The sequence below is a fragment of the Nyctereutes procyonoides genome, unplaced genomic scaffold (genome assembly GCF_905146905.1).
Source record: "Nyctereutes procyonoides isolate TBG_1078 unplaced genomic scaffold, NYPRO_anot_genome, whole genome shotgun sequence".
NCBI lineage: Eukaryota > Metazoa > Chordata > Mammalia > Carnivora > Canidae > Nyctereutes > Nyctereutes procyonoides.
Window position 1 is genome coordinate 21383175 of NW_026575048.1, and position 15537 is coordinate 21398711.

The 15537-nt window shown below is 42.8% G+C and overlaps 2 protein-coding genes across 8 annotated transcripts in view; one reads left to right on the forward strand and one right to left on the reverse strand.

Moving 5' to 3' along the window:
* Window positions 1–128: 128 nt before the first annotated feature.
* Window positions 129–15537, forward strand: part of LOC129511181 (GPN-loop GTPase 1-like) — an 18804-nt gene continuing 3395 nt past the window's right edge. The window contains exons 1-12 of one of the 5 annotated variants that reach the window (XM_055327737.1): window positions 156–303; window positions 999–1092; window positions 4038–4077; window positions 4887–4953; window positions 5898–5935; window positions 6834–6912; window positions 7125–7219; window positions 8181–8226; window positions 8872–9018; window positions 10281–10363; window positions 11846–11885; window positions 12727–12817. In XM_055327737.1, the coding sequence (XP_055183712.1) occupies window positions 193–303; window positions 999–1092; window positions 4038–4077; window positions 4887–4953; window positions 5898–5935; window positions 6834–6912; window positions 7125–7219; window positions 8181–8226; window positions 8872–9018; window positions 10281–10363; window positions 11846–11885; window positions 12727–12817 (931 nt within the window). In that variant the 5' untranslated portion in view covers window positions 156–192. The other 4 variants (XM_055327741.1, XM_055327740.1, XM_055327742.1 and 1 more) reach the window with 4 other exon arrangements.
* LOC129511177 (STAGA complex 65 subunit gamma) overlaps window positions 7226–15537 on the reverse strand; it is a 24512-nt gene continuing 16200 nt past the window's right edge. Inside the window, exon 5 of one of the 3 annotated variants that reach the window (XM_055327726.1) lies at window positions 7226–7357. The gene's annotated coding sequence lies outside the window, so the exon portion shown is untranslated. Of the gene's footprint in view, window positions 7358–9795; window positions 10345–12678; window positions 12895–15537 lie in introns of those variants that run through there. The other 2 variants (XM_055327725.1, XM_055327723.1) reach the window with 2 other exon arrangements.

Here is a 15537-nt window from a genome sequence, read left to right on the forward strand (position 1 = left end):
CCCTGCCCTCCATTTCCCCGCCCCTGTCCCTGGCTGGCCCGGAGGCTAGGATGCTCTGGCGAGCGGCCCGCCCCTCCGCCTTCCCCGGCCGCGCCGCGGAGGCTCTAGCGTCTCTTGCGCCGCCCGCGGCGGCACGGAAGCCTCTCTAGGTACGCGGCGTCTCTATGGTAGAGCGGGCGGAGCCCGAGGAAGATGGCGGCGCCCGCGGAGGCCGCTGAGGAGCGGGCTCCGGGGGGTCCTCGGCCCCCAGTGTGTCTGTTGGTGTTAGGAATGGCGGGATCTGGGAAGACCACCTTTGTACAGGTGACGTACAGGGCGCGGGAGTAGGAGGTGCGCTCGAGAGGTTGTCGGTGGTGGGCGGAAGGCCAGGGGGACCTCGAGGACGGGCTCGGGAGTTGAAGGGGGTCCGCGTGTGGCTTTCAGGACCTCGCCAGCAACTCCGGTTCCGAGCCTTTTCGGACTCTAGCCTGGTTCAGTTAGGGCTCTCTTCTCCGCACCCTCAGTTCGTATTTGGTACAGCTTGCCACGTTGTTCTGGAATCGTCTTGCCGCTAAAACTGCCGCCTCCTGGAAGGCGGGGGCTCCCACGTAACCGGCAGTTAGGACGGTGCTGGCGCCCAGGCTTCGGGTGGGGATTACTACGGTGCTGTTTCTTGCGCAGCTCTTCCGTTTCGAGCGCTGGAGATGCAGCGATTGAAGTTGACAAGGTTCCCGCTTTATCGGAGCTAATGTTTCAACGGGAGTGATGGGGAAAAACCTCACACGAATCAAGTAATTAAGTGATCGACAGACAATAGGGGAGGCCCTGTTGGAGGGATGATCAAGAAAAGAAAGCATTTCACCTGAGAGTTGAATGTTGGAGGCGGATATTGGGGACGAGTGTTTCAGGTAGAGGGAGGGACACGTAAGTGCAGAAGTCTTCAGCTGTGATCCATAAAGGGATCTTGGCCCCTTATCATTCCCTCGGTCTCACTCCATCGCTCTTTCGCGTCTCTGCAGAGGCTTACTGGACATCTGCATAGCCGAGGCTCTCCACCTTATGTGATTAATCTGGACCCGGCTGTACATGAAGTACCCTTTCCTGCCAATATTGGTGAGTAAACTGGAACAGAACTCTGAAGTTCTTCAGAAAACCAAAAGCCTCCAGCTCGGCCAATCTCTAATGCTTTCATTTTTCGTTTTCTCTAAACTATCTTTCATTTTCCTTGAATTTCCTAAAAATTCTAAACAATTTTCTTTGTTGACTCCTTTCCCTAAGTATATTAGTTTCCTTACCTCTCACTCTCATGTCTCCCCTCTTTCTGATCCGAGGGTGTCAGGCTACTGTTGTTTCATTTGTATTTTTTAAACATCTTATTTCTTGGACAGCCCGGGTGGCTCAGCGGTTTAGCGCCGCCTTCAATCCAGGGCGTGACCCTGGAGACCGGAGATGGAGTCTCCCGGACCCAGGCGAGCTCCGCTTATGGAGCCTGCTTCTCCCTCTGCCTGTGTCTCTGCCTCTCTCTCTCTGTGTGTCACTCGTGAATACATAAATAAAATCTTTAAAAAAAAAAAAAAAGATTTTCTTCCTTCATGAGAGAGAGAGAGGCAGAGACACGGGCATATACATAGATATGCATATATGCATTGTTTTGGGGAAAGGTTTCCGGTTATCATCAGACTTCCAGAGAAATCTGTGACTCTGACAGAAATTAAGGGTGAATATGATGCACTGTCATGATTCTTGATTGAATCTAGGAGCCTGGGATCCTTGGGTGGCTCAGCGGTTTAGTGCCTGCCTTTGGCCCAGGGCATGATCCTGGAGTCCCGGGATCGAGTCCCATATCAGGCTACCTGCATGGAGCCTGCTTCTCCATCTGCCTGTGTCTCTGCCTCTCTGTCTCTGTGTCTCTCATGAATAAATAAATAAAATCTTGAAAAAAAAAGAAAAGAATCTAGGAACTTCCTGATTTTCAGGCTGTCGCTGTGCTAATCCTCTCATTTTTTGTCTCTTAATTCTGCTAAGCTACTTGGACCCTAATCATACTAATAAAGGAAAATCTTGTTCAGGAGCCAGAGGTCATTTTGGGAAGTTGGGGAAGAAGTTAATATCTTCTTGCTTAAAGGATGGACTTCTACCTGATGATAGATGACTAGATAAGAAGATATAGATATGTGTGTGTATATATATATATGACTGGATAAGAAGATATATATATTTGTAAATAATATATATATAAATATATGGTTTTTTGTAAAATTACTCAGCCATAAAAAAGAATGAAATCTTACCATTTGGGACTACATGGATGGACCTAGAGGATGTTATGCTAAGTGAAATAAGCCAAGACAGAGAAAGACAAATACCTTATGATTTCACTTATATGTGGAATCTAAAAAACAAAACAAAGCAGAAACAGACTCACAGATATAAGAAACAAACTGTTGGTTACCAGAGCAGGGAGGAGCTGGGAGTGAGTGAAATAGGTGAAGGGGATTAAGAGGTACAAACGTCCAGGTACACACTAAGTCATAGGGATATAACTTATAGATTAGGGAATAGAATTAATACTATAATAACTTTGTATGATGACACATGGTAACTAGACTTGTGGAGATCATTTTGAAATTTATAAAAATATTGAATCAATATGATGTAAACCTGAAACTAGTAAGATACTATATGTCAGTTACACCTAAATTTTAAAAAAGATGGAATTCAAATAGTTGGTAGAGTCTGTAGGCTGGTAGACAGGTTTAGTTAGATATTACTGGATGCATTAATTCCCTTTGAAAAATCAGGTCTGCATTACCCCTTGCTACCAGTAGGCAGTTAGTAAGAAATAAACGTTTTTTCTTGATTTAGCTCCCTTTTTCTTTGTGTGTGATCACTGATAAGGTCCTTAAGTGGTATAAAACTTTTCCCCTGGGGCTCCTGGGTGGCTCAGTGGTTTAGTGTCTGCCTTCATACTCAGGGCATGATCCCAGAGTCCTGGGATCGAGTTCCACATCTGGCTCCCCTTAGGGAGCCTGCTTCTCCTTCTGCCTATGTCTCTGCTGCTCTCTCTGTCTCTCTCATGAATAAATGAATAAAATCTTAAAGAAAATCTTACAGAAGAAAAAAAGACTCAACTTGGCTACATTACTTAAACACACACACACACACACAGGGCAGCCCAGGTGGCTCAGTGGTTTAGCGCCACCTTTAGCTTTAGCCCAGGGCCTGATCCTGGAGACCTAGGATCAAGTACCACGTCAGGCTCCTGCATGAAACCTGCTTCTCCCTCTGCCCCTCCCTCTGCCTCTCTCTCTCTCTCTCTCTCTCTCTTTTTCTCTCTCGTTAATGAATAAATAAAATCTTAAACACACACACACACAAAACTTCTCTCCTTGTCTCAGACCGTTTCTACCATAACTTCTGAGCCCCTAGCCTAACATTTTTCATGGATTGCTTGCCACTTACCAAGTAAGGAAGGAAACCAATGTGAAGCTGGGGGGATTAGTAGAAGAGAATGCAGACAAGAGAAGCCTGAAAGGCTGGTTTCAGCTTCTTGTTGGTAGGAAGATACTTGCAGGGCACTTTCTGCCTTTCTGTTCTTCTCTTCACGATCTTGCTTTTTTCTGTATCACAGTTCAATGACCTTAGCTTAAAACTTTAGAAAATAGACTTGAAAAGTACCTGAGATACCAGGAGAGAAACTTACTTTTGTTTTCCTCAGAGGAAGCAGAGATGATTGGCGAGGCCCATTGTCTAAGGATGTTATAGGTGGAGTGTCTCAAACTATATTGTTTCTATGTGGGTTTTTTTTTTTGTAAGATTTTTTTAAGATTATTACTTATTTATTCATGATACACACACACACACACACACACACACACAGACAGGCAGAGACACATGCAGAGGGAGAAGCAAGAGAAAGGAGCACGACGTGGGACTCGATCTGGGACCTGAGTATCACGTCTGGGCCGAAGGCAGGCGCTAAACCGCTGAGCCACCCAGGGATTCCCTTGTTTCTATGTGTTAAATTCCATTGAATTTCCCCCCCCCCACCCTCCCAGATATTCGTGACACTGTGAAGTATAAAGAAGTCATGAAACAGTATCCTTTTCTGCATCTACTTCATTGAGTCATCCCTAGCTAGTTACTGTCTGTATTTTGTGGCTTTGAGAGTATTCTGCATTTTCTTTCTGAAATATACTAGCAATAGCATTTAATTGCTTTAAAGTAATTTACTTAAGAGGATAGAAAGATGAGTGAGGAGAGGTATTATAGGTGATTAGACTATTACACCTTGTGGTTTCAGTTTTCTTACCATCTTTCTAGACTATGGGCTGTTGTAATTAGAAGCACCCAGAGTGGGAGGCTGGGTAGCTGGTGCCATACCTTGCTTCCACAAAGTAGTATTGCCCTGGAGGCCACTGCCTCCTCTGATTGGGAGACTCAAAGGAGTAGGTTTATTTAAGAGCATTGAGTGTTAGTACATGCTGTATGAAATGTGTACTTTCCTTGCAGGTAGCTCTAGCTGGGTAGACCAATTATAATCAGCAGGTTGACCAGTGAGGATCAGAGCAAGGAGTGTGATATCTTCAGTGATAGTTTAAGATCTTAGTGTCTAATACCATTAAGCTGTCAGTGCCAAGTGCATCTGTCTGTTAGATTTTGGTCACTTTAATCTCTTCATTTTGCCTAGGCATCCCCAGAATGATAAAGGAATGAGGAAGATGTTGATAATGAAAATTCCTTGTGAGGTTAAGTTTGTGTGGTATATACTAGTCAAGGATTAGCTGCCAGTTTCCATTTGTGGAACACTAATGTTACGGTGCTATGTGTGTGAATAATATCCTAAGTGTGAGTTTCATCACCTAAATTGATCTGTAAGTAATTTAAATCCTCAACTTGGTGTCCAGGTATGGGCTTGGGCCCAATGGTGGTATAGTGACCTCACTCAATCTCTTTGCTACCAGATTTGATCAGGTATGTCTGTTTTTACTTTTATAGACATGAATGCGTAAAAACCTACGACTTTTTTTTTTTTAAAACCGATGACAGACTTAATTTTTTAAAGATTTATTTATTTATTTATAATAGACCTAGAGAGAGAGAGAGAGAGAGAGAGAGAGGCAGAGACACAGGAGTAGGGAGAAGCAGGCGCCATGCCGGGAGCCCGACGTGGGACTCCATCCTGGGACTCCAGGATCGCGCCCTGGGCCAAAGGCAGGCGCCAAACCGCTGAGCCACCCAGGGATCCCCAAAAACCTCTGACTTTTGAATGCTTGGCTTGCTCACATTGGGAAAGAAGAGCAATAAACCTGGATATACATATGGAAAATAAGTAAACATTTTGATAGACAGAGAAGTAAGTTATGACAGGATAATCAGTATTGTGAGACACTTCACATTTAACATTTGTGATGGCCAGTAAAACAAAAATCTAGGTTCTTTTCTTGATCTTGGCTTATACTGTCACCTTGAGGATGGAGTGGAGGATTGGGGAGTGGGAGGGGCTAGCAGGCATGGAATGGAAAGATAATGGGGCTTTTTTACATGTGACAGATAATTGTCACTGTTTAGGTTTTTCTCCTACTTCTACAAGAGTGTTTTGTAATCATGAATTTTTTACCCTCATGTCACTCCAAGAGACAGGCTGTTAAACATTTTATACCAAAGTACTAAGAGATATGACCCGAAAGTGAGAGATCGTCTTCAGCTTCTCAGGACCCTGCAGTACACTCTGGGGTGTGTCAGTGCTGCTGATGTGACTGTGTTTCCTTAGTTCATGGAGTTTATTAGTTGGTGTCCTAAGACTGAGAACAGAGATTCAGTAGTTGATAGTTGCCTATAAGGTGGGCCACCCTGGAAACGGTGATTTTTGTATTGAAGATGGATCCTGTTTTTAATTGGCATCTTTTTTCTTTCAGGTGATGAAATTTATTGAGAAGGCCCAGAACATGTCTAAGTAAGTGCTTTTGGCCTAACACCTGTTTATTACACTGTAGTTGCCGTGTCTCAAGGATTTCAGGATACCATCGGGCTCTGAAAGGGTGTAGATTGAGATGAAACCATTAGAAGTGAAACAAAAAGGTGGGCAAAAGAAATCATTAAGATGCTCTACAGTGATGAGCTAAATTCAATAGTATCCTACCCCCAATCACTGTCATATATGCCCATGGCTTCCTAGGAGGTGTTTTAAGACTTTGTCCAAATTCAGTTGTCTCCCTACCTTCTCTTGGGAAAACACATTTGTTGGCATTAAAATCTCTGAAGTACCTTTCTAACCCTTGTTTAAAAATAAATCATAAGGGGCGCCTGGGTAGCTCGGTGGTTGGGTGTCTGTCTTTGACTCAGGTCGTGACCCCAGGGTTCTGGGATTGAGTCCTGCATCGGGTTCCCTGCAGGGAGCCTGCTTCTCCCTTTGTTTATGTCTCTGTGTCTCTCATGAATAAATAAATAAAATCTTAAAAAAAAATAAAAGGAAAAAAAAAGACTATATGCTCATTATAGAGAATTCAAAACCTTCCTTCGACGCCCCCCACCACGACCCCAAGAAACCTTGGTTCCCCAAGAGATTTGCCTTCTGGTTTTGTTTATCTCTTATTTTTAACACAGTGTGTTTCTAATATGATCATAGTTTCTTCTGTGATCATTTGCAGCAATTTGTGGACTGCTACTCCTGCCTGGTATCATGAATACTGGACAGGTAGTATACGTTTTAAGGGTAGTGGGAGGAAGTTAGAGTTGACAGTGTGAAGAGGTTATTCCTTCTTGGATAAGCAGATGTTCAGTGTTACGTGTGCTGGAATATCTTTCAGTATTTCACAGGTGTGATACTTCTCGAATGGTTGTTCTTGATACAGATATGTCTTGCTTGACACACCTGGACAGATTGAGGTTTTCACGTGGTCGGCTTCTGGGACAATCATTACTGAAGCCCTGGTGAGTATTCGAGGACTTGTTAGACTGACTAACTAGAGCGCTAAACTGGTTAAGCATCTTTTTATTGAGTGGGATGCCATATGGGAAGTTAGTTGTGGAAGCTCTTGGCACCCTGCCTAAAGTGGTTTTCCCTTGCTAAGGAAGGTGGGAAAAGAGTTTGGAGATAGGTCATGAGTCCTTTGACTAAGGCTGTGATTATTTTGTGGCTTTAGGCATCCTCATTTCCCACAGTTGTCATATACGTCATGGATACATCAAGAAGTACCAATCCAGTGACCTTCATGTCCAATATGCTCTATGCCTGCAGGTAATGAATTGTTGGTGGGCCATGGTATTACATCAAGGTAGGAGGCCTCCTCTTTTCTTTTTTATATTTGAGTCCTGAGTGCTTACCAACCTGGATTTGTGCTCATTCAGATGTGCCCCTCAGTTTAGTAGTTGTGAGCTGGGGAGAGATTAGAAGAGAAAAGAGGCATATGTGTTAGCATTCTCTTTGACCAGCTTCTCATCTCCCCCCTTTGCTTGTTACAGAAACAGGTACTGTATGAATATGAACCTTTTGGTAGTCGCTCGCAGTTGAATGAAACAAGTCTAAATAGAATAGAGCCCTCTGATATAAATGTTCCTTTTCTGTGTTATGACATGTAGACTTAAATTATAAAATGAGAGATTGTGAATAAAGAGATTTATCTATAATTCCAAAAAGCACAAGTTTGCCCCAACTTGGTGTCTGTCATTAAGGACAGAGAGACATGCCTTACTAGGGTATGTGAGTGCATTCGACATAGAGCAAGGGAAATTATTATGAAATTTGAGAGAATTTTATTTGGTGGATACACAAAAACCATCACCAGCATTTGTGCCTTCTCCTATGACTAGGGATATACCTTCTTGGTAGATGCAATAAATTGTAGTCCAAATAGAAATCTGACGTCTGACAGCGTTGTTTCCGTATATATTGTTTAAAAGAGACCATTATTTGGTAGAAACAACCAGACAAAAAACCCATACACAGAAAACCAGATGAATATCAAAGCATTATTACTCCAAGAAAGAAAGAGAACGTATGTGTGTTGTTTGCTTAATGGTAGCGGTGAAGTCCCTCTTCCTCTTGGGAGAGTAGAATGTGAGGGCTGTGTCAGGATGGATAGCTGTATGTAGCGTCTGAACCCATTCCAGTTCTCGTTACTCGGTTCTAGCAGACTGACAATTGGGTAAGCAAGAGCTTAAGTGCTTTCACTGATAATGTCTTGATGTTTGATTTTCAGCATCTTGTACAAAACCAAGCTGCCTTTCATTGTGGTTATGAATAAAGTAAGTGGTTCCTTCCTTTTGTGGTTTAGTATTTCTTTTTCATCAGAACCTTGTGTTATTGGAAGGTTTAGGGGTTTGGGTAGGTGAGGATTTTCACATGTCGGAGAATAGATTCAAACTTAACTGAAACAAAGTCATGAGCATTTGTAGGAAAAAGATTCAGTCGAATTAAATGAATATTTATTACTGGCTCTCCTCAGAGTAATTTAAAACTGGATAGAGTAGCCCCTCAATCATAGTGTATAGGTTATTCCTCAGAATCACAACTATGTATATGGGGGAGGGACTGCTTGTTTATTGGCAGAGCAATTAAAACAGAAAACTTCACTTTTCTTGAGTCGACAGCAAGGATTCAAGAGAGTATATGACTTCAGAGCCTAGTATGTGCTGGCATCTACTGTGGTCATGGTCACTTGGCAGTGGATAGTAAAGGGTTGGCTTCAACCAAGAGAACACATATGTTCATTTGTTTACAGTATCCGTGGTCCTTTATGGTTTGTTGTAGTGGAGGAGGAAATGGGGGAAGCAGAGAAAAAAAAATAAGAATAATTGCTTTGTGGTTGGCATTTAATTAAAAAGTTTTTGACGTTGTTTGGTATCTAAACACACCTCTGATTGCTGATAATTGTCTTCTGTTTGGTACAGACTGACATCATTGATCACAGCTTTGCAGTGGAATGGATGCAAGATTTTGAAGCTTTCCAAGATGCCTTGAATCAAGAGACTACATATGTCAGTAACCTGACTCGTTCAATGAGCCTGGTGTTGGATGAGTTTTACAGCTCACTTAGGGTAAACTTTCTCCTCTGCTTATACTGACAGTCCCTTCAGACATCCTCTTAACCATAGGGCTGGCGTTGAGCCTATCTTAGAAAAGAAGTTTGGTATTTTCACAAAGCATTTAAAGGATTACTTATTAAAAATTGGAGGTTTTCCCACCTCTTCTTTTACATGTTGCTGTCCAGTTTTAAAACTGGAAGTTTAAGAGATAAAGTAGAGGTGGCTGGCTATTTTTTTTTTTTAAAGATTCTATTTATTTATTTGAGAGAGAGAGAATAAGCGCCCATGAGCAGGGGGAAGGGCAGAGGGAGAAGGAGAAGCCAGCTCCCTGCCGAACAGGGAGCCCGACATGGGCCTCTATCCCAGGACCCTGAGATCATGACCTGAGCCGAAGGCAGATGCCCAAACTATTGAGCCAACCAGGTACCCCATGGCTGGCTCTTAATCTCAGGGTCATGAGTTCGAGCCCCTCATTGGGAGATTACTTCAAAAAAAAAAAAAAAAAAAGAAGATAAAGAAGATAAAGACCCTACCTTCAGAGTTTATGATCTAGTTCAAAGGGAAGGCTACATACAGAATTGAAACATAATATATTGTGGTAAGGATCTTACTAAGATTGGAGGTTGGGCCTGATGCTGCTGAGGGGCAGATCACTCTTGAAATGAGGCATTTTGGAGGATATAGCATTAGAGGTATGCTTTGAAGGAAAGGTATGATTTACATAAGCAAATGTGAGTCGGGATGGCAGGGAGGATGGTAATTGCTCAAGCAAAGGCATTGAGATACTAATTTTTTTTTAAAAGATTTTATTTATTTGAGAGAAAGAGTGAGGGAGAACATGAGCAAGGGAAGGGGCAGGAGAGGGAGAAGCAGACTCCCTCCTGTGCAAGGAGCCTAATGCTGGGCTCCATCCCAGGATCTTGGACCATGACCCGAGCCAAAGGCAGACACTGAACCGACTGAGCCACCCAGGCACCAGAGATAGTTAATTTTTATAGAGAACAAGCAGTGGTTAGATTTGACAGGGAATAGATGAGAAGCCTCGTTGTGTGTTTCTCCTAATTTTCTTTTTATCCAGTCTTCTCTTTTCCATAAACTTCTTTCCATGGCTTTTGAGTATGTGTGCTGTTTTGTTTTAGCTTCACCCTTTGCCAGAGACTTCTTGAGGTATCTAAACTTCTTTCATGAAGATTTTATGACATTTGAATAAGGTAATATATACAGCATTTAAAAATACACAGTTGTTTGCTCAGTGGCATTGATGCTTTTGGCAGGTGGTGGGTGTGTCTGCTGTTCTGGGTACAGGCTTAGATGAACTCTTCGTGCAAGTCACCAGTGCTGCAGAAGAATATGAAAGGTGAGGATGAAGGAAAAATCCTCTTGATGACATTTTTAGTAACCCACAGTCTGATACGATAGCGTTTTGCCAGGCAAAGCATTTGGGTTTCACAGTGTAGGTATTACATTTGTCATTTGGATGTGTACGGGATCTGTGTGTGTACACTTAGGGATAAGAAGTCTCCATTAACCTTCTTTAAACATAGTGTACAACTTTCACTGTATTTAGTGATTAAGAGCAAGAGTGTTCAGACTTTTTATTTTTTGTTTTATTTTTAAAAAAATTTTTAAGAGATCTTATTTACTTATTTGACAGCACAAGCAGGGGAGGCTGCAGGCAGAGAGGGAGCGAGAGAAGCAGGCTCCCCGCTGATTAGGGAGCCCAATGCAGGGCTGGTCCTGGATCCCAGGACCCTGGGATCATGACCTGAGCTGAAGGCAGATGCTTAACGGACAGAGCCATACGGGCGCCCCACACATTTTTTTTGTAAAAAGCCAGATTGTAAATATTTCAGGCTTTTGTAGGCCTTACGATCTTTGTTGCAACTCTCAACTGTCATTGTAGGGCGAAAGCATCCGTAAACAATTTGCAAACGAATGGGCATGGCTGTGTCCTAATAAAATTTATTTACAAAAATAGGCATGATTTGGCCTGTTTGCCACATTGGCTGACCCTGGATTAAGAACATAGCCTGTGGAGTCAGACAGACATGGGTTGGATTTCTGTTTTCTCCACTGAATAAATGGGTGGCCTTAGCAGGTTTTCATCATTTGTACATCAGGGATAGTAGCATTTTATTGTTAAGGTTGTGAGCGTTATTTGAGAAAATACATCTGAAGCACCTAGTATAATTGCTGACTGCTGACACATAGCGAGCACATTTCACGATAAATGATTGTTGTTACTGTTATCATCGTTAATACTGGAATTTGTTTACTTAAAGGAAAATGTAATCCGAACGCTTTCCTTGGGGGGTGGCATGATAATTAGCTTCCTTTGGCTTCATTTGTTAGCAAGATTCTAACAACCACATGGTGATTTTTAGACACATTATTTTGATTTTGATTCATCAGAGAAGGGGTCTTTCTGTGTGTTACCAAAGCCTCAGGACAGACCCTTCTGTATCCTTTTGTTGTCGCCCAGATAAGCCACATAATTACACATTGAGCTTCCTGAGCCCAACGGGCCTACCTTCTTTTATTCATTCATCACTGTGTTTATCCAAACAAATGATGAGCTCATCAGACATGAACTCCGCAGAGTTCATCTTTCCAGGCCAGCAGTTTTTTGTCTCTTTGCTGGTTTCAGAGTGGGGACAAGCACTTTGACTTTTAATTCCATAGGTATATAGAATATCAGTGACTAAGACTTGTTCCATCTAACATTCAGTAAAGTAAGGTCTTCTGTTATTGTCAGAGCCCTAGGAACATGGAAATGATGTGGAGGCGGGTAGGACAGATTATTAAACACAGGAATTTAGAAAGTGTTTTCTCTCTCCAGGGAGTATCGTCCTGAATATGAACGTCTGAAGAAGTCACTGGTAAGAGAGGAGGCTATGTGTATGTTTTGGGCCACTAAAAAAGAACTTTAAACCATGCACTAATCCTCCTGCCATAAATACTTTTTTGGGGGCTATCAGTGTACGTTCTACGTGTTTGTTATTTTAAATTAGTAAACCTGTATGTGTGCTGTCTAGATGCAGGAGGGCCCCTTAATTGTTTTTCTTCTCTTTATTTGAATTTCTTAAAGTCTGATTTTTCCTGTTAGATGCGCTAAGCACTTCTTGGGCCCCACCCCACTCCTACTCTAAGCTGCATTTAAGAGCTGGTTATAGAATTTTAAGAAAAAAGTGGTTCACAGTGCTTATTCCAAATAATCGCTTGGCCTGCCCCCTTCAGCTCCATTGGGCCCCTTATCACTGCTGTGTGCTTGACGTTTCTTTTGATGGGTTCTTGTGTCTAACTTCTGCAACCCCTAATTCATTCTGCAGAGCCCTCCAGTCTGAACTTGTGCTATCTTGATCCACACTGCTTGGTGTTTCTGTATCTGCTATCTCTTACCTGCCTCAATGTCTAAATAGCCTCTAGTGTTTGTGTGTATACTTAGTCATCTCCAGTTACAAGTCTGGCATCTAATTCAGGGCTCCTATTTTTTTTTTCCCTAAAGATTTTATTTGACTTATATTTATTTTGTAGAGAGAGAGGGTGTTACCTGGGTGGGGAGGGTGCGGAGGGAGGGAGAATCTGAAGCAGGCTCCATGCTCAGCGACACAGATCATGACCTGAGCCGCAATTAAGAGTTAGATGCTTAACGGACTGAGCCACCCAGGCACCCCTAGGACTCCTTTTTTAATATGAAGATATTTTTCTTTGTGTGTACAGGCCAATGCAGAGAGCCAGCAGCAGAAGGAACAACTGGAACGCCTTCGGAAAGATATGGGCTCTGTAGCCTTGGACACAGGGACTGCCACAGGTACTGGAGGGTCTCCTCTCCTGGTGTTAGGAACTGAAAGGATGATATGCGTATTTCCACCGAGCAGGAAGATACTTCTGTTTAAGAGCGAGAAAAGGATAAAAATAATGTGTTTGAGATTGATCAATGTATTTATTTATCTATTCTACCGCTTTTGCTTTGTGTGTGATTTGCAAAGGTAAACTGGACGTTGTGTTTAACTATACCACTTTGAGTTCTTCCTCTTCAGGTAGGTTTTGCTTTACTTCAGCTAGATACTTGATGTCTTCTCTATTTTCTTAAACACTTTACAAAAAACCTAAATTAGTTAACATACAGTGTATTAGGAAGTTGAGGGTAGAGTTTAGTGGTTCATCAGTTGCATAATAGCACCCAGTGCTTATCACATCAAGTGCCCTCCTTAACGCCTGTCCCCCAGTTACCCCATCCCCCCACTCAGTTTTCTTAAATACGTTTTTTGCCTTCCACTCTCCTCCCTTGTTTCCTGTTTATTTTGACCTACTTTCAGATTAACAGAAAAATTGCGTGGCTAGTAGAATTATTACTAGGTAGCATTCAACCAGATTCACAAAATGTCAACGTTTTACCACGTTGCTTCATTGTCTTCTTCTCATGATGTATGACTTTGTATATAAGTATACATTTGTAAACAAAACATGTTCCTTTTTTCAGAGTCCTGTAAGTTACACACTTCTTATTTTTCAATATTATCCTTGATACTTCTGTCTGTATTTCCTAAAACAAGGATATTTTATATAAGCTCATTACTAGAAATTAGGAAATGAACACTGCTACTGTCGTGTAGTGTGTAATCCTTATTTAGGTGTAGCTATTTGCCCTGTACAGCAGGTGAAAATCCTGGATCTGCATTGCATTGAGTTGTCTTGTCTCTCTCTCCTTTAATCTGGAATGTTTCTTTAGTCTTTGATTTAATTTTTATTTATTTTTGATAGTCGCACACACACACACAGAGAGAGAGAGAGAGAGAGAGAGAGAGAGAGAGGCAGAGACACAGGCAGAGGGAGAAGCAGGCTCCATGCACCGGGAGCCCGATGTGGGATTCGATCCTGGGTCTCCAGGATCGCGCCCTGGGCCAAAGGCAGGCATCAAATCGCTGCACCATCAGGGATCCCATGTTCTTAAATTTTTTTAAAGATTATTTATTTGAGAAAGCGCATAAGGTGGGAGTGGCAGAGCGGGAGGGAGAGGAAGAAAGAATTGGAAGCTGATGTCTGGGTGGCTCAGTCGGTTGAGCGCCCGATTCTTGGTTTCAGCTCAGTTTATGAACTCAACACAGAGTGAGGAGCCCAGTGTGGAGCTTGAGCCCATGACCCATGAGATCATAACCTGAGCTGAAACCAACAATCGGGCGCTCCACTGACTGAGCCACGCAGGCGCCCCTGTATTTTCTTATTGTTTGAATTCATTTTGTCATTGATTCTTAGGGGTTTCTAGATTGGCGCTCATATTTAGTATGTATGCACCCCCACCCATCCACACTTATGGATGGACTGACCTTTAAAGGAATGAAGTTCTACTCACGAAAGCTGTTGCTGTATCTTCGATAGTCCATGCAAAGCAGCTTGGAGGGGGAGATGCTGGACTGTGGCTGGGTTTACCAGTTAAGTGAACTGGCCTGGCCATCCTTGTACACCTCAGCGACATAAACACCTGTGTGCTGCGCTCCTTTAAATCACTCAAGAATATGTGAAGCAAAGCAGCCCGGGTGGCTCAGCGGTTGAGCCGATGAGCCCAGGGCATGATCCTGGAGACCTGGGATCTAGTCCCATGTCAGGCTCCCTCCATGGAGCCTGCTTTTCCCTCTGCCTGTGTCTCTGCCCGTCTCTCTCTCTCTCTCTGTCTGTCTCTCTGTGTGTGTGTGTCTCTCATGAATAAATAAATTAAAAATCTTTAAAAAATATGTGAAGCAGTAAGTGTTCAATCTGCTGCAAAAGGTCTTTCACAGTCAGATAACCTGTTAAAGTTGAAGACTTGCAGTAAATTATTGGGGGAACATCCCAAGTATAGTTAGGCACCGACTGAAGCTCTGACTGTTAACACGCCATGCCACCATCCGTCTTCAGGGCCGCAGGGCCCCAGAGATCTGTGTCTCTTGCTGTTGTCACTGTCGGCCTCCTCAGTCCCCAGGTGACTTTTCTCTGACGAGGCTCCTGAAGGCTCTAGGATATGTGGCATCATGGAGGTTCTTGTAAAGCCCAACCCTCGCAGGCTGAATTCGACTTTGCTTGGCACTTAGCCCTCGTTGAGTTTCTCGGAGTAGGAAATTAGTCTCTAAGAGTAGATTCAGTTTCCCATTTTCCTCCTTCCCTCTTTCTCTTGAAAAATATCCGGGCTCCTTTGCTGCCTGCCATTTCACCATCTGTTCTCTTCAGACCCTCAGAACTTAAATTTCCATCTGGATCTTCCTTTACCCTGACTCCCCAGCACACTGCATCTGCTCACATGTCCTTAGTCTTCATAAGAAAAACTATAGCCTCTTCTAGCAGCTAGTAAGAATGAAAGAGGGCGAGCTACTTGAAAATTATTTTCTTCAGCTTAAAAAGAGCACCTTGGGGTTACTGGGATCCTGGAAGCATATTGTGAACTATACTACTGTAAAAGTTAAGTGGTATTAACAATAATACATTTAGAAAAGGTAAAATCCTGCATTTATATTTATCACGACCACTTTCATCCTGCCAATTTATAACCATAGTCAC